This window comes from Podarcis liolepis (assembly GCF_965112155.1).
Source record: "Podarcis liolepis genome assembly, chromosome: 14".
Lineage (NCBI taxonomy): Eukaryota > Metazoa > Chordata > Lepidosauria > Squamata > Lacertidae > Podarcis > Podarcis liolepis.
This window is the reverse complement of record NC_139569.1, coordinates 40313841-40337845: the sequence shown is the minus strand read 5'-3', so window position 1 is coordinate 40337845 and position 24005 is coordinate 40313841. Positions and strand designations below refer to the sequence as shown.

The window sequence follows — 24005 nt, the reverse complement described above, 5'->3', positions numbered from 1 at the left end:
GAGCCGGCGTACAGCTTCCGGGTCATGTGGCCACCATGACTAAGCCGCTTCTGGCAAACCAGAGCAGTGCACGGAAACGCCGTTTACCTTTCCGCCGGAGCGGTACCTATTTATCTACTTGCACTTTGACGTGCTTTCGAACTGCTAGGTTGGCAGGAGCAGGGACCGAGCAATGGGAGCTCATCCCGTCAGGGAATTCGAACTGCTGACATTTTGATCAGCAAGTCCTAGGCTCTGTGGTTTAACCCACAGCGCCACCCGCGTCTCTATAGTCACATCTGTACTATACATTTAAAGCAGTATCATGCCACTTTAAGCATTCATGGCTTCCCCCAAAGACTCCTGGGAGCTGTTGTTTGTTAAGGGTGCTGAAAGCTGTGATGAGACCCTTATCCTCCTCATAGAGCTGCAATTCCCAAAGCTCCCTCGGAAGAGAGATTGACTGGTAAACCAGTCTGGAGAATTGTAGCTCTGTGAGGGCAGAACAAATGCAATGTAATAGTCTTTTGGTGCCCCAAGCTACGGGTTCTTCCTATGACAAAAGCCTCCCCCCAGAGACAGGGTTTCCCCACCTTATGATTTAGGCTGATCTAGGTTCTTCTGGGGACGCAGGTGGCGCTGTGGGTTAAACCACAGAGCCTAGGACGTGCCGATCAGAAGGTCGGCGGTTCAAATCCCCGCGACGGGGTGAGCTCCCGTTGCTCGGTCCCTGCTCCTGCCAACCTAGCAGTTCGAAAGCACGTCAAAGTGCAAGTAGATAAATAGGTACCGTTCTGGCGGGAAGGTAAATGGCGTTTCTGTGTGCTGCTCTGGTTCGCCAGAAGCGGCTTAGTTATGCTGGCCACATGACCCGGAAGCTGTACACCGGCTCCCTCGGCCAATAAAGTGAGATGAACGCTGCAACCCTAGAGTTGGCCATGTCTGGACCTAATGGTCAGGGGTCCCTTTACCTTTACCAAGGCTCTCCTGAGCATGCTGACTGTCCTTCTGGCACTAAAGTCAGAGAGGCTGCAAGGATTTGTAGTGGGGCTGAGGCTGGAATTGATTAATCTGAAATGGTAGCCCTGGTCCTTCACTATTGCAAAACTGGCCGCAATTGAGAACTGTCCAAGTAGGATAAGTGTAAGAAGCAATGCCATATATGACACAGCTGAACCAGAAAATTCAGCCCTACAAAAAATAGCATTGGTAGAGAGAATATTGTGGATCCTCACCCTGCAATGTTGGCCATTGAACTTAAGGCATCATATCCTTGAGCAATAGTGACTCGAGGAACTTGGTCCATTGCCAAGACGGTGGCCTTGCGCTGAGCAAGTTTATCCAGCAGATCTGGGTTCTGAGCCGGATAGATGAAGCTGACAAGTGTCGCCTTCTCCTTCAGTAGGGCTGTCTCATGCACTCCCAACACTTCATTAAAGACTGGAGCTCTGACCTGAAAGAAAAGAAATGCTTTGTTTAATCCAAAATATTAATCCAAAATTTCCATGTACCTAAATTAAACACCCTCCAGAACACCTTCTGGTATCTATTATGTATTCAGTGGTTTGTGTTTGCCTGAACTTGAGTCTGGACTAAGGATTCTGAGCCCTTGTGTTCTGATTCGATGCATGATATCCAATCACAGAGCATTTCAGGATTCGGGCCTCTGCCATTGGCCCTTAAACTCTGAGTTGTGATTCGCAGCTTGGAAGTTTAGACAGCCAATCATGCTGGGAGTGGCCCTGGCCTTCAGAAATGTATATAAGCAGTTGCCTTGCCCCTGTTTTCCTGTTCTGTTAGTTCCATAAAGGTTCTTGCTGTTTTCACTGTGTCTTGCCTCGTTGGAACCCACCTACACTTCAGTGTCTTCCAGATGTTTTGGGCTACAAGTTTCATAAGGCTCAGCTAACTCAGCTGTGCTGACTAAGATTGATGGGAGTCATAGTCCAATACATCAGGAGGGAACCAAGCTGGTGAAGGCTGACTTATAGAATGCCACCTCTTCAATCAAATCCCTCCCCCAAACTCACCTTTTCCATGAAGCCTGTAACCCTTTAGTTCCTATCCCACAACAACTGAAGCAAATCATATTCACCACTTTCCATTTCTCTCCTTGTCTTCCCCTGTGCTGAAATGTAGATTGTAAGCTTCTTGGGCGAAGGCTATGTCTTTTTATATGATCTGAAGAGAAACCAGAGTATATGCTGGTCTTATGCTAGTCTGCAACCCAAATAAAGTTTGATGCTAATACTGATACACTGTCTTTTTGTTGACTTCTGCAAAGTGTCATGAAAATGTATTGGGCAAGGATGATGATGTTCAATTGCAGACCTACTGGACTTAACTCATCTCTGTTCAAGTTGAAACACTTTTGGGGTGTCCTGGTTTTTACTTTTTGAAATATGAAATATGGCAACCCACAGAGCCTAGGGCTTGCCACAACCCCAGAGTTGGTCACGACTGGACCTAATGGTCAGGGGTCCCTTTACCTTTACCTTTACTAGTGAAGCAGGATTAAGGACATAGGTTATGACAATGTCTCCCAACAAAAGTGCATTGATTGTAAATGTGAATTCAGTCAAAGATGATATTTGTATGTTTCCTTCTTTACTCTTATTATACCTGCATTCTACACCCCCTCCCCACATTGATGACTTATAGCAAGCAGCTTCAGGGGGTGTTAGTCCTCTAAACAGTGAGTAAACAAAGGGTGCCTTCTAGACTGTCACTGTTTCGAAGGAGAGTTTCAAGCGCATGATAGAACTTTCTGTTTGTTCAATGAACATTCAATTAAAGTGAATTAAAGCACACCCTAAAGTGAATTGTAGCACGCCCTAGTGCCACAAATCCACTTTTTAAAAAAGAAGAAGAGTTTGGATTTGATATCCCGCCTTTCACTCCCCTTCAGGAGTCTCAAAGCGGCTAACTTTCCCTTCCTCCTCCACAACAAACACTCTGTGAGGTGAGTGAGGCTGAGAGACTTCAAAGAAGTGTGACTGGCCCAAGGTCACCCAGCAGCTGCATGTGGAGGAGCGGAGACTCGAACCCGGTTCCCCAGATTATGAGACTACCGCTCTTAACCACTACACCACACTGGCTCTCAAGGACTTGTTATAGCTAGTGACAGGGAAATTTCAGTGTAAGATGAAGAATTTATTAATGGGAAGCCATAACCACACTATGGGCAAATTTGTATAACCACCCTGTAAACATATCAGAAAGAATGCTCAAGAAAAACTGGACATCTATAGAAGCTGTGATATATTGCTCAGGAGGGCAGGAGAAGAGAAGAGGAAAGCAAGTCTTCAGCCACCAGTTAGGTCTATGACTCATCCAGAAAGTATAGCCAGAGACATTTTGGCAAATTAAAAAAAACCACCTGGACAGAAATTTTACCCCTGAAGAAGAGGACGTGTCCGGGAAAAAGAGGACACATGGCAACCTTAGGGTGCATTGAATAAGGTTGCCCAAGAGATATAGGCTTGGAGATGGCTAGATGAAGCTGCCATGTCATACTCTCACAAATGTAAGTCTATACATTTCACTAGCAAACTTGCCTTTAACACAAGATCTGATTCAAACACCGTTTTCAAGTCCCCAATTTTTGCTCCAGCATCTTTGTATAGATCATCGGAGAACTTTGCTTCTTCACCAGCTCCATGTTCCACTTGCACATTAAAGCCTTGCTTCACTAAAGCTTGGACGCCAGCAGGAGAAAGAGCTACTCTCTTCTCGTTTTTGTATATTTCCTTGGGCACGCCAACAATAAGATCCTTGTAGCGAATTCCTGAATAAAAGAAACATAGAAACACAACAGACATAAAAGGAAAGTCTTAAAGGCCCAGAATCAACATTCTTTGACCACCAACAGAAGGGCTGTTGTGCTAGTAGTGTAAGGGGCTGTTGTGTGCTAGTGAGAATAATGGTGGTGCAATAGGAAATCCAATGCAACAGATGTACTAATGGAACCAAAATGCCTACAGGAAGCCCCAAAGCAGGACACAAACACTCTCCCATCCTGCAGTTTCAAGCAAACAATATTCAGAAACACACTGCCTTAGAAGCATACTATGACACCTCAGAGGTGAGGTACCCAAAAGAGAGTCTTAATGGAGGATCTCAGTGACCAGAGAAATATCTGAGAAGATGGTAAATATCAGGGTCTGGAGTTGTTTATGAATTCAGATGTTGAAACTAGCACTTTGTACTGAGCCAGAAGCTAACTAGAAGGCAATCCAGATGTTTCAAAATAGATATGATTACTTCATACAACAGTTGAATGATGGAATCCAGTACCACAATATGAAGTAGTGTCCACTCACGTAGATAGATGTTCCTCCAATTCGTGGAGGATAAGGCTATCAATGATTGCTGCTTACGATGGTTTTGTGTTTCTTCAAGCATCAGAAACACTAAGTCTCTGAATACCAGCTGTATGGAAGCACAAGTGAGAGAGTGCTATTGCAACCATGTTCTCCTTGTGGCCTTCATGTCAGCGTTGTCATGGCTTAAAATTTGCTGCTGTTTCTTTAATACAAAAGGAACTGAGTCAGTGGCCTACAATGAATCGGCAAAGCCTGCATGACTCTTGCAACCTTTCACCTACATATGTCTGTACAGTGGTACCTCGGGTTAAGTACTTAATTTGTTCCGGTGATCCATTCTTAACCTGAAACTGTTCTTAACCTGAAGCACCACTTTAGCTAATGGGGCCCCCTGCTGCTGCCGCGCCGCTGGAGCACAATTTCTGTTCTCATCCTGAAGCAAAGTTCTTAACCCGAGGTACTATTTCTGGGTTAGCGGAGTCTGTAACCTGAAGCGTATGTAACCTGGAGCGTATGTAACCCGCGGTTACCACTGTATATATAGAGTGGTCATTGACTGTGTGTGTGGTGGGTTGGTTGGATGGTAGAAAGCTGGTTGCGTTTGATATGTATAAAGCTGTTGGTCGTGGTTGGAGAAGACTATTTTAAGAATAAAAGCAGCATTCTGCAAAGTACTCTTTCTCAAGGACTCTTTTGTGCCAACTAGGGTCCGAGGACCAGGCAAAGGAGTCAAAGGAAGTCAGAACCTTTTCCTTTTCAAACATTGACAGGCATCTGGTTAGTCATTCAGAGAATGCTGGAATAGACAGGCCTTTGTTCTGATCCATCAGGTCACTTATGATGTCCATACTCATGCCCCCCTAAAGAGGGAAATTGTGATACCGCTACACAATTTCAAGGGGGGAAAGTTGTGTTTAGTGAGAAGCAGTTGTCTGTCTTACTGTCCCTCTCATACGCACAAGTGAAATGTTACAGTTTTCCCCAGACACAATCGTTTATCTTCTCATCTGTTCCAGAATTCTTACAGCATCTTTCCTTCCCCTCCCAGGAAAACAGTTTCAGGTGGGGGCAATGTGGGTGGACAGACAAATTTGCAGAAAGCTAGGACACTGACGTTTGAAATAAAAGGAAAGCCGTGGTTCTAGGTTTGTATTTACTGTAACAAGCCCCCCTCATTTCTCTGTTCTCTCTAGCGTAAGGTAAAGGTATCCCTGACTATTAGGTCCAGTCGTGGCTGACTCTGGGGTTGCGGTGCTAATCTCGCTTTATTGGCCAAGGGAGCCAGCGCACAGCTTCCAGGTCATGTGGCCAGCATGACTAAGCCACTTCTGGTGAACCAGAGTAGCGCACGGAAACGCCGTTTACCTTCCCGCCAGAGCGGTACCTATTTATCTACTTGCACTTTGACGTCCTTTCAAAGTGTTAGGGGGGCAGGAGCAGGGACCGAGCAACGGGAGCTCACTCCGTTGTGGGGATTTGAACTGCCAACCTTCTGATCAGCAAGTCCTAGGCTCTGTGCTTTAACCCACAGAAGAAAAAGCTAGAAAAATATCTTCCCCCTCCATTTTCTATTGCTTTCAGTAACTGTTTATTGTCCCAGTTATAGTGAAAAAACTAAGTAGATCTTTGCCTCTTCCTCCAAAGCTTTACTAATATTGAGTGGCCGACTCCGTAAGACCTCACTCACAATGAGCCCGCTTTACTCACACCAAACATTTCTACCTTTTGCCCTCCATGGGGTTACATGCATATGGTGGGGTCGTGTGTGTTTGGTTAGTGACACAGAGCCACCGCCAAATGAGACATTCCGCCGCTGAAAGTTTTTGCAGTGCTCAGTTCCACAGCCAACCCACACAGTCACACGAACACTCTGGTGGATGCCAAAAGAATAACAAATTAAAGTTTAGTTTATAAAAGGCTTGGCTGGGATGCTGCTTACACAAGTTTTCATGCTGTTTACTCCGAGCGGGGAAAAGGTGTGGGAGAGGAGGCTACAAGGAATGACGAGACAACCTTAACTCTACAAGTCTAGGACTCAGACTCCTGGGGGGGTTAAATAAATAAAAAGACAGTGGTGTCAAGAAGAGTTTTCCCCACCCTCACCCCCTGGTTTGAGTTAACTGCAATTATTTGTAACAGTTGTCTGCAAAGACAACTGTTTGTAACAGTTATTTGTAACAGTTGTCTGCAAAGACAACTTACCCTCCAACATTCCTCCAGTGAAAACAGGGACATCCTGGTCTGTTGTTGTTGTTGTTGATGATGATGATGTTACCCCACCCATCTAATTAGGTTGCCCCAGACACTCTGAGCAGCTTCCAACTTACATAGAAATATAATAGAACATTAAATATTTTTAAAACTTCCCGATACAGGGCTGCCTGCAGATATCTTCAAAAAGTTGTATAGTTACTTATCTCGTTGACTCGGGGGCTCACATAACTCCATACCCTCCAACATTTCTCCAGCGAAAATAGGGACGTCCTACCATACCCTCCACAGGACGCGGGTGGCGCTGTGGGTTAAACCACAGAGCCTAGGACTTGCAGATTAGAAGGTCGGCGGTTCAAATCCCCGGGACGGGGTGAGCTCCCGTTGCTCGGTCCCTGCTCCTGCCAACCTAGCAGTTCGAAAGCACGCCAAAGTGCAAGTAGATAAATAGGGGGGAAGGTAAACGGCGGGAAGGTAAACGGCGTTTCCGTGCGCTGCTCTGATTCGCCAGAAGCGGCTTAGTCATGCTGGCCACATGACCTGGAAGCTGTACACCGGCTCCCTTGGCCAATAAAGCGAGATGAGCACCGCAACCCCAGAGTCGGTCACGACTGGACCTAATGGTCAGGGGTCCCTTTACCTTTACCTTTACGGGAAAGTGTGACATTCCGGGATCCCATCAGAAACTGGGACGGCTTCTGAAAATCCAGGACTGTCTCCGGAAAATAGGGACACTTGGAGAGTCTGCGCAACATGCAGGTTGAAGATGGAAACATAACACCAGGGCCAGGGTTTAAAGATTAATCACAGCAGCAGCCTACCTTTTGAGTAACATATAATAATAATAATAATGATAATGATAATGATAATAATTATAATGATAACAACAACAGCAGCAGGAACAACAACGTCATTTATTACTCACTAGTGTAAAATAAATTACAATCACAAGAATAGAGTGGGTCCTAAAAATATAGACCTCAAGTGTCAAAGACCAAGATATGGAGGCGCTTCTTCAGCATACCAGAAAAACTTTATTATGAAGGTGCCAGATGCAGTGGCGTAGCGTGGGGGGTGCAGGGGGGCCCGGCCGCACCGGGCGCAACATCTGGAGGTTAGGGGACGCAAATCCACGGGTTAGGGGGCGCAAATTACTTGCCTTGCCCCGGGTGCTGACAACCCACGCTACGCCACTGGCCAGATGTGCCTCTGTGGGGAGGGATTTCCACATTTAGAGGCTGCCATAGAGAAGGTTCTCTCCTGGGCCACCCCAGGAATTACCACAAGGGCCTCTTCTCTGCAGATCTTAGCCCCAGATATTTTACAAATTCTCTCAGGTGTTAAGTCATTTAGGGCTTAATGTCAAAGTTCTATATTGATACCAGTCACTATTAGATAAATTGCAGGAAAACGGAATAGGGGGTTTCAGATGCAAATTCATTCGCTAGCCGTAGCACGTTTAAGGAGATTTTCAGACCCACTGAAGCTCACTTAAACCCTCAAGAAGCACAGCTGTGAACAGCCATTACCAAAGGATGGTTTCCTTGCTAGTTCCCACCTTAGAACTCTTTTCCATTATTTATTGAAAACATATTAAGAATGTGCCCTTCGTCTATCAGGACCAACGTAGGGTGCATAAATATAACAAACAGCCCACACAGTCCAAAAAACACCATCCAGCCATAAAACACATGATAAAAATGCAGCAAAATAGAATTAAAGCAGTTAAGATAACAGGGCAGGCTGATGCAGTGGTGTAGCGTGGGTTGTCAGCACCCGGGGCAAGGCAAGCAATTTGCGGCCCCTAACCCGTGGATTTGCGCCCCCTAACCCTAACCCCCAGATGTTGCGCCCGGTGCGGCCGGGCCCCCCTGCACCCCCCATGCTACGCCACTGGGCTGATGAAACAACAGCTTAAAAGTCTTTAAACACCAAGGTAAGCTGGTATGTTTGGATCTTGCATCAAAATGATAGCAATACCAGCACAGGTCATAAATCTAAGGGGAAGAGATTCTTCAAATGAGGTGCCACTGTGGAGAAGTCTGTGTTGAGTATCCCCCTTCTTATGGAATGCTTTCCTCAGCGGGGTTCACTCGGCGCCATCTTCATCTATTTTTAGGTGCCTGGCAAAAACTTTCTTTTTTTTTACTTGGACCTTTAATTTGAAGGGTTTTAAATACTAGTAGCCTCTTTTTAGTGGGGCAGGATCTGTAAGACCTATTTTTTATTTGTATAAATGAGGGCTTTTAAAAGAAAGTTTTGTATTGGTTGTGCATTTAGATTTAGTGTGTATATTGTGTTTGTATGTCGCTTTGGGTCATTTTCACAGAGAAAGCAACCAAATAAGAAGAAGAATCGGGGCTTTTTGAACAGCCGGAATTCGCTGGAACTCGGCTCCAGCACATCCGGAACTCAGTTCCGCAACTGGTGGGTGCTAATAATAATAATAATAATTATAATTTATTAATTATACTCCACCCATCTGGCTGGGCTTCCCCAGCCACTCTGGGCGGCTCCCAACAAAATCTTAAAATACAGTAATGCATCAAACATTAAAAACTTCCCGAAACAGGGCTGCCTTCAGATGGCTTCGAAAAGTCAGATAGTTGTTTATTTCCTTGACATCTGATAGGGAGGGCGTCACAGAGTGGGCGCCACTACTAAGAAGGCCCTCTGCCTGGTTCCCTGTAACCTGGAGAAGCTCCTTCAGAAATACTGGACTGAGGCCGTTTAGGGCTTTAAAGGTCTTTCTAAGAGAACAAGGGAGGCCTTCATGGTGAGTTCCAGCACCACTTTTTCTAGAAAAATAGCACTTATGATGATGTTGGCAACTCTGTAAGGTATAAACTACAGTTCTCAGGAATATTTGGGGGAAGCAATATGCTCTAAATGCATGGTGCGCATTAAGCCCTAATAAAAGCATAAATCAACTCTCAGAGCTTTGGCATATCGACCTCTGCTCTATCACCTCCCCTTACCAACCTGTTTATATTCTTACAACTTTCTCCCTTCTCTGTATAATTACGATGTCAGTGTGACATTTGAGGCAACATTTCCCGCAAGTCTGAAATCCGTTAGTGTATACATAGTGTTGTCCAATATTTCTCCACTACAAAGCCATCACTGCACATTTCCAAACCCTCTTCTTAGTCATTAAACTCTTGTTTTAAATTGACTTTTGCTTTGCTTACTTTATCTCATTGGGAAATCATGTTCTGGAACGTGCTAAAATAAAGCTAAACTACTGTTCTTGTAAGCATAAACTAAAGAACATTTCGTATGCCATTGTTTCCTTATGGTTATCTTTACCCGATTGTAGCAAGTAAATTGCAGAATGGAGCTGAAAGCCAAAGGAAAGGCTTTGGTTAAAGCTGTGCACTCTCTATATATTTAAGTATATAAATATATAGATAAATATATAAATAATAATAATAATAATAATAATAATAATAATAATAATTTGAAGCACATGGCTTCACCCAAAGAATCCTGGGATCCTGTATACAATAAAAAACCAAAATAGAAGCATTAAAATCGGAAATAATCAACTAACTTTCACAGAAATATTTTTTCTTAATTTCTGGCACGAGCTTCATGGTATAGAAGGCGCTCAGCAGGAATGTCTCCCACTTCTGCTGCAACCAGCTCCCCTCTCCCCTGGTCTTCCAGACCCAGGAGAGGTATGAAGCAAAAGGAGCAAAGGCAGACACACTGGCATAGTCTCAGATTGATCGGGAAGGACTTGGGAGAGACTTAGGCAGCTGTGGGCAGGCAGGGACCTTTAGCCTCCACAACTGCCGCACAGGTGTAAGGCCTAGCCAGAAGAGTTGCTGGACGTCTTAGGCCTGGCACTCGTGAGTAGACTTTGTTTCTTCTAATAAAGAGCTAACTTCTCTTACCCAGTGTGTTTTATTGCTGGCTGGCTCCTGACAGACCCCTTCATTATTTCATTACCACAACCCCACGTGAATGAGGTTATGCTTAATAAGCTTTGTGGCCAAGCAGGACTTTGAACTTGGGTCTAAGTCTGACACCTCCAGCACACAGGCCCTCTGGTGTGAAAAACAAGCAAATGGTAAAGGTAAAGGGACCCCTGACCATTAGGTCCAGTCGTGACCGACTCTGGGGTTGCGGCGCTCATCTCGCTTTATTGGCTGAGGGAGCCGGCGTACAGCTTCCGGGTCATGTGGCCAGCATGACTAAGCCGCTTCTGGCGAACCAGAGCAGCGCATGGAAACGCCGTTTACCTTCCCGCCGGAGGGGTACCTATTTATCTACTTGCACTTTGACGTGCTTTCGAACTGCTAGGCTGGCAGGAGCAGGGACTGAGCAACGGGAGCTCACCCCGTCACGGGGATTCGAACCGTCGACCTTCTGATCAGCAAGGCCTAGGCTCTGTGGTTTAACCCACAGTGCCACCCACGTCCCACACACAAGCAAATGGAGTGCAGTCCTAAATCGGACCTGGGAGACCCCCTACAATGAAGAAAGGAATCCTTAAAACACTACCTTGATAACATTATTTTGTTTCACTTTCCCTAGAAGCAAACTGATTTCTTTTGAGACGCAAATATAATTTGAAAAATCTGCAGGCACGCCCTTGGGTCCGACCTTGAAAGGTAATGGCTTCCAGCGCTTGACACAAGATATGTAAACTGGATGCTAATAAGAAACAGAGAAGAGTGACTATAAAAAAGCATTAATCTCTGCAGGAGGGCTACAGGTGAAGAACAATCACTGGACCTTAAAGAAAGGCTCCTTGCAATATTATACGAGCTACCTGAATTGGCAGACGAGCAACTGCGGATTTCTGGCCAAGTGTAGGATAATAATAATGATTTATTTTTTTTTTAAAAAAAGTCATAAGCAAAAACCACAGCAAACAACGTTGCAAGGGAGAATTTCGATCTAGTATGCATTTAAAAACTTTCCGATGCAATATGCAAACCCAAACATATCTATTCTTCAAAAGTCAAACTTCTGCGAATTTAGTGATGCATTTCTTCAGGTAAGCATATTTACAAAAATGCATATTTTAGGGGAAAGTGTGCATAAAAATGAAGGTATTGGTGAAAAGAGTTTGACAAATACATTCTACAGTGGTACCTCGGGTTAAGTACTTAATTCGTTCTGGAGGTCCGTTCTTAACCTGAAACTGTTCTTAACCTGAGGTACCACTTTAGCTAATGGCGCCTCCTGCTGCTGCCACGCCCCCGGAGCCCGATTTCTGTTCTCATCCTGAAGCAAAGTTCTTAACCTGAAGCATTATTTCTGGGTTAGCTGAGTCTGTAACCTGAAGCTATGTAACCTGAAGCGTATGTAACCTGAGGTACCACTGTATTAGGGGAAATTGCTTGCAAAAATGTTTACATTAAGGTGTGTTTTTTTAAAAAAAATATGTTTTGCAAATCACGGCAAAATGTGGAGAACTGAATTTAAGATGGGGAAAACTGAAAATGACAGATCTTTCCATCCCTGGCATGAGGGAGGAATGGACTGTGAGGCTGAGCTGCAACAACTGGCCAAAGACCTGGACCTCTCTGTACGCAATAAGTGCAAAATGTCATGAGATTTTTGGCTAAGGATAACCTCAGGAAAAGGAAAGCCATTCTTCAAGCCGTTAGTGGATGGTACTTCTCTTAAACATTTTCTGAACTGTACACAGGAGAGGAAATGCAAAGTGACAGGATCCAAAATAATATTGGCGTTACTATCAATGCTATTGGCTGGGACGCGGGTGGCGCTGTGGGTTAAACCATAGAGCCTAGGACTTGCTGATTGGAAGGTTGGCGGTTCGAATCCCCATCATGGGGTGAGCTCCCATTGCTCGGTCCCTGTTCCTGCCAACCTAGCAGTTCAAAAGCATGTCAAAGTGCAAGTAGATAAATAGGTCTCCAGCGGGAAGGTAAACGGCGTTTCCGTGCGCTGCTCTGGTTTGCCAGAAGCGGCTTAGTCATGCTGGCCACATGACCCAGAAGCTGTACGCCGGCTCCCTCGGCCAATAAAGCGAGATGAGCACTGCAACCCCAGAGTCGGTCACGACTGGACCTAATGGTCAGGGGTCCCTTTACCTTTACATATCAATGCTATTGATCTAATTGTTCTGGAAGGCCAGGGTGTTGCAAAATTTTCATGTTGCAGAGACCCTTTTATCAAACCGACATACCTTCCAACATTTCACAGAGACATTAGTTTTTTAAAGATGAGCAAGTACTTAGCTCTAAAGCTTGCAAAATATACACCTGAAAGTATGTAAACAAGGTCTGCTGAAATCTCAGAAGTCAGAATAGGGGCAGATGAACAATGACTGGAAGAAGAGATTTCAATGCCCTGAAAACTGGAATAAGTGATGCAAACTGGGGGAAACTGCATAGCAAATAATGCACACTCAAAAGAGAAATCATGCAAATTTGCCTAATTTTACACTGGTCGCACAATTCAGCTCTTCTTGGACGTTTAAGGTTTTTTTAAAAAATAAAAAAATCCTAGAGAATATACAGCTTTCTCCGTAAGAAACAAATATGCCTGCTTTTTTACACATCCTGCCCCACACTGAACAGATGAGAGGCCCCCTCAGGTTCATCTTCCTTCTATAGAGAAAAAGCACCATTCACATGAGGTTGGTGGATCAGTTGGCAGCAGAACACTCAGAGCACGGCTTTTCAGTAAACCTTATGAATTCTTCCTTTGATGTAAACCTTGGCAATGACTCTCTTGTATGTTTCATTGCACATCATACCATCTGAACAAGATCCAGGGCTGATAACCTGTACAATGTCCAGAGGCGGCTGACTGCTGGCTTCTTTCCTTGCCGATTCAGTTTTATAATGCTAAAAGCAAGGGGGGGGGGTGTTTCATCTGGAACTTGCTGGAACTCAGTTCCGGCACCTCTCTGGTAGCTGCTGTTGTCATTATAAGAGAACAAGAGAGGTGGTCGTGGTGAGTTCCAGCACCTCTTTTTCTAGAAAAATAGTGATTATACCCCAAGTCTTTTGTAACGTATCTGTTATTTATTTATAAAACTATGCCAAGTAACTTTAAATATACAGTGGAACCTCGGTTGTCGAACACTTTGGAAGCCGAACAATTTGGAACCCAAACGCCGACAACCCGGAAGTGAATGCTTCTGTTTTTGAATGATTTTCAGAAGTCAAACAGCCAACTGCCCTTTTATTTTCACTTTTCGAACATTTCTGAAGTCAAACGGACTTCCGGAACGGATTATGTTCGAAAACCGAGGTTCCACCGTATATATTCCATTGATACCGATTATACCGTGTTGCTGAGAATATGGTACAAAAGCTCATTCACTGTAAAGGGCTACAGATAATGGGCAGATTTTGGACACATAACACCTGTTTTACAAATAGCAAGTCTCTAATATCCAGTCAACAATATCCTAACATTGTTTAGAAGCTACCGGAAGGGGCAGGGGTTCACTGCCAACACTGCCAACAGTGCTTCAGTGACTCTAGTATAAAAAATGAAAACATGGTTGAGCTCTCTGGATTCAGAAATATTGTGGGAGAATTTTGCTGTTCAGTACTATGGACTTATCTAGATTAGAGAGGTAAGAATGCATTCGTTTCCATTCCACATTGCACACATCATGTGCAACACTGTCTCTGTTCTGCTACAGATGGGATTCTGCCAAAAACTACATTATTCATTTTGCTCTGCGCTGTGGTGAAATTACAACGCCACTGTGTTATTCTGTGCCATTAACTTAAATGCAAATGAAACACAATGCAAACTGCAGGGAAGCATAATCAGTTACATATTGTTTGCGGACTGAAAGCAACAACACGGAATACAAATTGTATTCGCTGGATTGATTTCCATTCTAGACATTGGGTGAATAAGTAAACATTGGCAATTTCTGCTCCCATTTCTGTTTCCCTCAGAATTCCCCGACATCCCTCATGCACACATTGTTGGACTACAACTCCCATTATTCCTGACCATGCTGCTTGGGACTGTTGGGATGGAGTCCAGCAACATCTGGAGAGTCCTCCCAGGATACAGAATGAGGGATACATACTGGTAATAAAAAAGCGCTTAAATTTAATATCGGCACTCAGAAAGCAGGTTAGTCTTATAAACAGTGCAACTGTCATAATCTATTAATCACTATTGACCATTGAACTCCATGAAGACTCCCCCCCCCATTTCTAAAGGATGAGAGTTCCATTCTTAGCCGTTAATCAATATCCTCCCTGTCAGAAACCAAATGCCTTATCTGCCATTGCAGAACTGTTTTCATCTGTTTTCTTTTTTTAATTATGACTACCAAGCAAGTAACCACGACCAATAACACAACTTAGGAAGCTATTTGAAGAATGTGGAGTTCAGAAACTAACCTGATGATTATGTTGCAAAGAAACCCAACTCAGATTACACCGGAGAACTGTTAAATGTCATGTGTCTTTGAACAAAGTTGGGCTGAATCACGGAGTAATGTTACTGAAACCCTGATGACTGAGATGTACGTTCTAGCCTACATTCCCCAATAAATAATAGGGGGGAAATGCCAGTTGCCTCTCTACTAACACAGCATGTAATGCAGCTCTTTCTGAACTTTTAAGACCCAGGACCTGCCTTCAACATGCTTTTGAGGATCCATTTCTCGCTTTTAAAACCATATTTTTTTGTGGAATAGTAGTGCTGGTGTTGTGACCCACCACAGATCAGTCCGCAACCCAGCAGTCAGTCCTGACCTGCCTGCCGAAGACCAATTATTCAATGCATGTTTTGTTTGTGAGGTACAACACAGTGGCTTTGTGTTCTGGGCTTTAGGCCCCAGTTCCACCTTGTTTCTTGAGAAAGTTGCTTGTTCTTTGTAACTAGCAAACAGCAGCCATTTAATAACAAGCCATGGCCCCATGACGGCCATTTTGTGTTGGTGCTACAAAAGTTTTCAGATTTCCAAATGAGCCCCCAAAGGTTAGCAACTCATACTTTATCCAATCCTCAAAGGATCCATTACATCATCCCCTTCTGAATTTTCCAGACATGGTTAAAGGCAGTCCTTTCACAAGGTAGTACAGGCTTGCCCTATTTGCCTAGGAAATATTGCTTGTGGTTGGCATTTTGTAGAGGCCATGTTCCCCTCCCTGAGGGAGACATGAAGAACATGGAGGGGGGAAGCTGAAGCTGGAGGGGGGGAGATTAAACCCCAGCTGGGCAAATGGACTGAGGTTGCTTCATCTGTGTCAGTTTCAAACTCCTTGAGGAAAGAAGAGACAACCAGGCTTAAAGATTGTAGGGGACAGTGGAGGCTAGCCCCGTAGGGCTAATGGGGCATTAGGACCCCTGGATAGCTAAGTCCAGTCAAAGGCAACTATGGTGTTGCAGCACTCATCTCGCTTCAGGCTGAGAAAGCTGGTATTTGTCCACAGACAGCTTTCTGGGTCATGTGGCCAGCATGACTAAACTGCTTCTGGTGCAATGGAACACCATGACAGAAGCAGGTCATGGGTATGGGACATGGGTGGCACTGTGGTCTAAACCACTGAGCCTCTTGAGCCTGCTGATCAGAAGGTCAGCGGTTCGAATCTCCATGATGGGGTGAGCTTCTGTTGCTCTGTCCTAGCTCCTGCCAACCTAGCAGTTCGAAAGCACACCAGTGCAAGTAGAGAAATAGGAACCGCTGTGTGACGGAAGCCAGAGCACACGGAAACGCCGTTTACCTATCCACCAATGTCAACTTTTGTGCCTTCCTTGTTCCCCAACCACTCTGGGCGGCTTCCAGCAAAATATGAAAAATAATAAAATGTCAAGCAATAAAAACTTTTCCTGAACAGGGCTGCCTTCAGATGTTTTCTAAAAGTTGTGTAATTCTTTATCTCCTTGACATCTGGTGGGAGGGCATTCCACGGGGCAGGTGCCACTGCCAAGAAGGCCCTCTGCCTGGTTCCCTGTAAGTTTACTTCTCGCAGTGAGGGAACCACCAGAAAACCCTCAGAAGTGGACCTCAGTGACTGGGCTAAAACCCACTGCTGAATGTCAAATGTTATATTAGGCCCTCAAGTGAAGAATTTTCCAGTGCTTTTCATGGTCCCTGTCAATGGCCTGTGTGATGTTATCAGTTTTGGAAATATGGCAATATTTTTCATTACAGATGCCATCGAAGGAGGATGAGGAAGAAGAAAAAGAGGCTTTCGTTTTCATATTATCAGTATGAGAAAAGTGTTTTTGGCCACTCAAGGACACACTGTACCTTTTGCCGACTGGTCACTCCATAAAGTAGGGAAAGTTTTGAAAGAGCGTTGTCCAGTTGATGGCTGGAACGTCCTTGTGTTTAATGCCAGCAGGAAGGGCAATGAAGAGTTGCTAGCACATCGCACCAAACCTGCCATCTTGGCAGTTCCAGAGACAAAGCACTCTGCACTTGATGTTGGTCCAGTTGCCCTGCAGGTATACAAGTTTTTAATTACCTTGCACTTAGTTCATGCTATCCCTCAGTGAGGCAGAACCGCAAAGTCGCAAATGCTTGAAAGCCATTCTGGAAATATGTGTATCTGTGAAATTATCAGCTGCTAAACCAGATTTTTTGATTCTAAAAGCAGAGGCTACAGACATGTTGGCAAGCCCAGGAACCTGACATGTAATCAACTTACCTCAGCTGTCTACTAGGCTGGGAAAAGATACCCAGGAGTTTCCTACAGCAATTTGCCTGAAAAGGGCAATTAATGCAAAACTACAAGCTAGCAAGTTTCATAGACTCTTCCAGGCCATAGATGCAGCCTGAATTGAGAGATATTCCTAATTACAAACAAATTGGGCACATGGATTACAGTTAAACCGGCCATGATTTAAATTTTAAAGGTCAGCAAAGTTATTGGATTTTCTTTAGGCTAGCAAAATGTGGAAACTCTTAGAGAATAAAACCCTAGTATACAAAAGGAATTATCTGATCATACCAAACAAGAGTTTTGTGGTTTATTCTTTCCACTCTTTGCCTGTGCTTTGGACAAATGTCTTAATTCTGAAGCAGATACATGAGTGAAATGAACCCGTGAGTTCCCGCGAAGAGAAATTATTTTTAATAGAAACTTAAACTGTACCGATGTCATAGAAACAGATGACACACAGAGACACATGTTCATCCTCTGGACAATGACATTTCTACAGAGGCCATTTTCAGCTGCTGTGAAGAACCTCCATTTTATTTCTCAGGATCTGTCAGGGGGGAAGACACACGCCAGGTGTAGGCCTTTACAACAGAAACGTGTGATTCAAAGAGGTCAGCAAACTTTGCTGAAGAACAGTTGAGCTGGGCAAGGAGCCAGATCTGACAAACTGAAGATCATGCTAGCCTTACATAAATTTTAGAGGAGTTTGTTTTGCTTCAGGTCAAAATGAAAATAAATTGTTGAAATGCCCATTCTGAAGCTCCCTTGCTCCCGTCCTTAATCTTAGAACCAAATTGATTTAGACACGAGATGCATGAACTTAATTATTGTGTGTTCCACAAGGCCCATTCAGGTTATGTGGCAAGATGCTCTTCTGGCTAAATGTCTGGAGATTAGGGGTTGGGTTGGCTTTGAGTACAGAATTCAGCAATCTCTGAGAGCTTTTTTTTTGGGGGGGGGGCGGCGGAAGCACACCAGAAACATTTTCTCATGGTGTTTTCTGCGAGACCCTGCACATTGTGCAAAGGGTTTTTAGACTCATGTTTGTGTCACAGCTGACTCATAGGAAGCTTCGGAAGGAGACAAAAGCCAGGAATTGTGCTCAGGAGTCAAAGGACCAGAATGAAACTCCTCTAGTAATGTAATAGAAGGGGAATGTGGGGAAGCACAGTTTTCTGAACAGGAGGAATGACATCAGACTAACTGACAAAAGCCACATCCACAGCATGCATTTAAAGTGCTGATAAGCCACTTTAAACAGTCATGGCTTGCCCTAAAGAATTATGGGAACTGTAGTTTGTTAAGGGTGCTGAAAGTTGTTAGGAGACACCCCTCAAAGAGCTATAATTTGCAGAGTTCCCTTTGAAGGTAAAGGTAAAGGTAAGTTCAGTCAAAAGGGACTATGGGGTTAAAACAGCTTCTGGTGCAAAGGAACACCGTGAAGGAAACCAGAGTGCATTGAAACGCCCTTTACCTTCTCACTGCAGTGGTACCTATTTATCTACTTGCACTGGTGTGCTTTCAAACTGCTAGGTTGGCAGGAGCTGGGACAGTGGTTTAGACCACTGCGCCACCTATGTCCCTCCCTGTGAAGAGGGGATTGATTGTTAAACAACTCTGGTAATTGTCGCTCCACGAGGGGAGGGAGGAAAGTGATACCCAGATCAGGACCATAGTGGAGACAGGGTTCCAAACTATATCTCACTCACACAGGCAACTTGCCAATTTCTGGGTTTTTTTATAAAAAGGCAGGTATAGGCACAGATACAAATATTATGTATCGGCTAGTTTGACAAGTCATAAAACAAAATATCCAGGTGGCTTATAAGCAAGTTGTATGTGATAATCATACAATTGTCCACACCTTATATACAGAGAGGTATATATACCTTTTAAGCACCTGAGAAGTATAGAATAATGTTGCCAAGGTGCCTGAAATTCTGCATCGGGAAAGGTTGAATTCTAAAATAGCGGCAAATAATTTTCCTAATTCCTATTAAATTACTACCATACACGCAACCCTAGGGAATTCAATGGGATTTACTCCCAGGTAAGGAGTATAAGATTGCAGGCTCAGATTGTTTCTGTTAATTATGAGGAACACCAAAAAAACTAGGCTCACTTCTCACTGGAAAGCCCATTAATGTTCACAACAATAAGGGGTAGGAACTTGTTTTTTCCATAAGAAAGAAAGATGAAATTTCAAAGATGCTGAACACACAAACCTCCTGGGACTGGGAGATTGCCTTTCTGCAAGGCGCTTCATTGGAAATACCTGCATATTTCAGAGGTGAGCCTTTTCCTGGCATTACAATCAGGTCCCCAAGTCAAATTAAGCCCTGGTTTCACCTGTAAGGGCAAGAAGGTTTTCTTCTTTTCAATTTCCCCTAGGTAAGAGGTTTAGTTCAAGGCTGCTTTAGCTTTCCTCCAAAGTGGGGAAGGGATGTTGTGCTGCGTACTTTGAATGAGAGATGACTTTGGCCTTCTTCTCCCCCCTCTGCTGTGGCCTGCCAGGCTCTTGACCGCAAGGGCAGTGGGAATGAGCCAAGGAAGAAAATTCCTCTGTACCCTTAAGCCAAGGGGTTTCGGGACTGTTAGAGGGACAGCTAAGGTGCATGGCACACAGGCTGAAGAAAAGCTAGCGAGAGACTAACCTGAAATTATGGGTGTCCTTAGGAGCTGGCTCTGTGCTTGTCCCCCATGGCACACAAAAGGGCAGCCCCAGGGGACTGACTGTTTAGTGACCTTGCTTGCTGAGGAAGGGAGGGCATCTGTGTGGTCTATAAATAGGGGCCATGTGACCCTAAAGGCACATTCCACTTGGCACTGACGGCATGGAGACTCTCAGAGCAACACACCAGGAGCATGCTGGAAGGCTGCCCACAGGACTTGTATTTCCAAGTCTCCTTGTCACGACCGGGAAGTACAATCTGGGCAAAGTGGGCAGAGCACATGCCGTCAGTGCAGAAGGTCCCAGGTTCAATCCCTGGCATCTTCTGATTCCTGCTTTGCAGGGGGTTGGACTAGATATAATAATAATAATTTATTATTTATACCCCGCCCATCTGGCTGAGTTTCCCCAGCCACTCTGGGCGGCTTCCAATCAAGTGTTAAAAACAATACAGCATTAAATATTAAAAACTTCCCTAAACAGGGTTGCCTTCAGATGACTTTTAAAGAGAAGATAGCTGCTTATTTCCTTCACATCTGAAGGGAGGGCGTTCCACAGGGCGGGCGCCACTACCGAGAAGGCCCTCTGTCTGGTTGCCTGTAACCTTACTTCTTGTAATGAGGGAACTGCCAGAAGGCCCTTGGACATGGATCTCAGTGTCCAGGCTGAACGATGGGGGTGGAGACGCTTCTTCAGGTATACTGGGCCAAGGCTGTTTAGGGCTTTCAAGGTCAGCACCAACACTTTGAATTGTGCTCGGAAACGTACTGGGAGCCAACGCAGATCTCTCAGGACTGGTGTTATGTTGTCCCGGCGGCCACTCCCAGTCACCAGTCTAGCTGCCACATTCTGGATTAATTGCAGTTGCTGGGTCACCTTCAAAGCTAGCCCCACATAGAGAGCATTGCAGTAGTCCAAGCGGGAGATAACCAGAGCATGCACCACTCTGGCGAGACAGTCTGTGGTGCAGGTAGAGTCTCAGCCTGCGTACCAGATGGAGCTGGTAGACAGCCGCCCTGGACACAGAATTCACCTGCGCCTCCATGGACAGCTGTGAGTCCAAAATGACTCCGAGGCTGCGCACGTGATCCTTCAGGGGCACAGTTTCCTCATTCAGGACCAGGGAGTCCCCCACACCCGCCTGCCCCCTGTCCCCCAAAACAGTACTTCTGTCTTGTCAGGATTCAACCTCAATTTGTTAGCCGCCAGCCATCCTCCAACCGCCTCCAGGCACTCGCGGTCCCTTCCAGCTGTACAATTCTATGATTTTATGATTCCATGAAACCCTGGAGAGCTGCTGCCAGCCAGTGCCAATATTGCTGTGGTAGATGGGCCAATGGTCTCACTCAAGAACGCAGGGTGGTGCCTTGTGCTGTGTCTCTATTTTCTTTATATTCTTATAAAATTATTATTATTTTTCATTGCAGTGTCATAAAAATATCAAAGTGGTTTACAATGCAATAAAAAAAAAATAGTATGTCCTATGTACTGGTCTCACCACAACTCCAGTTCTCGCTTAAAATCTCCTGCATCTCTTGATCCCTTAGAGCAAACAAACCCCTATCCTGGTGTTTTGAGAAGGAGGAGGATGAACTCTGGCCACCAAAGGAAATTGAAAGGCTGACCTTTGTGGGTAAAAGACAAACACCAGATTTTTTTATTACGTCTTCTAACATTCTGCCAAAGGGCTTGCTTGCAGGCTTTGCCAAGGACAAATGAATAATCCATTTACTACAACCGCATCCCGAATATAACGCTGTACAAACTCATGGTAGAAATATAGTTTTATTTTTATGTGCTTCGAGGATGGAATTTTACAAGATGATTAACTTTATTCTAAAATAATAAGTGGATGAAACCAACATTGTTTGTGTATTAAAAGAACATCTGTAACACACTTAGCAGGACTAGACTTTTCCTTATGGTGATTAATGCTCAGATTAAGTATTTCCTATAACAATTGGCCACAGAAATATTAGTACAGGCAGCCTGAAGGAGGTAGATGGGGATGCCTGTATAATTCTCTTTATTGCAAGGTTTTTCAGTTTAGCCTTCTTTATTTCATAGCAGCTAAAGCAAACAAGCAGTAGATAAATTTGGATGCAAAAATGTTAGCAAAAACCCTGTTATGGACACAAACCTTTTATGCGGTTATGCCTTCGTAAATACATAAGATCCATAATCCCTTTACTAAATGCACATTACAAGCACGGGGACTCTCCTCTGGCAGAAGTGGTTCTAGGGTAGTGTTTGACCGCTGGTGAAGTTTCATGGTAATTTTTTTTCAAAGTAAACTGATGCAGAAATGTGGAGAACTAAAAATTTCTTCACAATGGATTCATACATTTGCGTGGACAGGCAGAGTCCCCACAACCCCAGGCGACTCCTGAGTGGAATAATGATTCAAGACAACGTGCTATGGGATTAAAATTGGCCACAATTTTATTAAGTTTCGGATCTAGGTAAACCTTGGCTCAGGCACTGGGCATTTATACTTCCCAGTCCCCAGCCGGGGATCTGGGGGACATCAGGGTTATCCAGAATGTGTGGGGATTGGGCTGGCTCTGGAGAACATATGTTCAAGCAGAGAGCCCCCCCCCCCCATTTCACCGCCGCTGCAGGGGAGAGCAATGACCTCTCGGCATATGGCCAATGCCTCTCCTCAAGACCCCTTTAATGGGGAACCCTGAGATCACCGTCACAAGGGGGACGTGGGTCACCGCTTCACGCCCCCCCCCCCATTTAGGGAAGATAGACTAAAGGATTCTGCCCAAGGCCTGAAACCACCAAAGTTGTGATGTTTTGCTACGGGAAAGGCAAACCTGCCAATGCAGGAAAATTCATTTCCGGCCCTTCAACAGCGACCTTGACATAGCGGCGCCCGCGTACCTGTGGAGAAGAGGTTAATCTGCAAAAGAAGGCTTAATTGAGGGAGGGGAGGGTGGGAAAAGCTCTAGAGCCAACTGACGCTTCACAGGTAAGATTCACCTTCTGTTGTGTGGGCAGGACGGTCCGGTCCCTCCAATAATAATAATAATAATAATAATAATAATAATAATAATAATAATAATAATAATTTATTATTTATACCCCGCCCATCTGGCTGGGCTTCCCCAGCCACTCTGGGCGGCTTCCAAAAGAATATTAAAATACTATAATACATCAAACATTAAAAGCTTCCCGAAACAGGGCTGCCTTCAGATGTCTTCTAAAAGCCTGGTAGTTGTTGTTTTCTTTGACATCTGGTGGGAGGGTGTTCCACAGGGAAGGCGCCACTACCGAGAAGGCCCTCTGCCTGGTTCCCTGTAACTTGGCTTCTCGCAGTGAGGGAACTGCCAGAAGGCCCTCGGTGCTGGACCTCAGTGTCCGGGTAGAACGATGGGGGGGGGGAGACGCTCCTTCCGGTCCCTCCCATTACCTGGCCGATTCCCTGGCAACGCCTCCCCAGGCGGGATTGGGCGATAGGTATCCAGCCTGGGGAGGGCGGAGCCAGCCCATACTACCAGGAGCCGCATGGAATCCAGGGGGCTTCACGCGACCACGCAAAAGTGCCCCCCATTTGATGTGGGAAGCAGTCATTATATTTACATAAGAGACGATAATAAAATACAGTGGTACCTCGGGTTACATACACTTCAGGTTACATACGCTTCAGGTTACAGACTCCGCTAACCCAGAAATAGTGCTTCAGGTTAAGAACTTTGCTTCAGGATGAGAACAGAAATTGTGCTCCGGCAGCGTGGCAGCAGCAGGAGGCCCCATTAGCTAAAGTGGTGCTTCAGGTTAAGAACAGTTTCAGGTTAAGTACGGACCTCTGGAACGAATTAAGTACTTAACCCGAGGTACCACTGTATAGCGATCAAAATGTATCTTAATATTGTGAAACCTTTCCAGGTACATTCAAAACATCAGTGAACAAAAGGCTAAAGTACAAAAAACATTTGCGTTGCTCTTCTTGAAGTTGTGGTTATTTTGTCTCTGGGATGTTCAGCAATGCAATTATTGGTTGGCTTTCCTTGCATCGTGGGATTTAATTGCGTAAGTAGTAACACGCTGTACCGCCAGCCTGCCTAGAGTGTCCTCAACAGGTTTCAACCTGGCAACTTGCATCCTTTTAACTCGCCTTGATGAGTTGACTGTGAAGTTGTTTATGAATCTCGCCCAGGTTCCAGCTGAACACTTTCA

At 44.8% G+C, this 24005-nt stretch overlaps 1 protein-coding gene across 3 annotated transcripts in view; it reads right to left on the bottom strand.

Moving 5' to 3' along the window:
• LOC310693470 (NAD(P) transhydrogenase, mitochondrial-like) overlaps positions 1-20150 on the bottom strand; it is a 963907-nt gene extending 943757 nt beyond the window's left edge. The window contains exons 1-4 of one of the 3 annotated variants that reach the window (XR_014519180.1): positions 19804-19953; positions 16735-16925; positions 3537-3766; positions 1215-1432 (exon numbers count right to left, since the gene is read on the bottom strand). Coding sequence is in view for 2 of the 3 variants with exons in the window: in XM_083475646.1 (XP_083331772.1) it covers positions 1215-1432; positions 3537-3766; positions 16735-16873 (587 nt within the window). In the remaining variant the exon portion in view is untranslated. Of the gene's footprint in view, positions 1-1214; positions 1433-3536; positions 3767-16734; positions 16930-19803 lie in introns of those variants that run through there. The other 2 variants (XM_083475646.1, XM_083475647.1) reach the window with 2 other exon arrangements.
• Positions 20151-24005: the final 3855 nt, after the last annotated feature.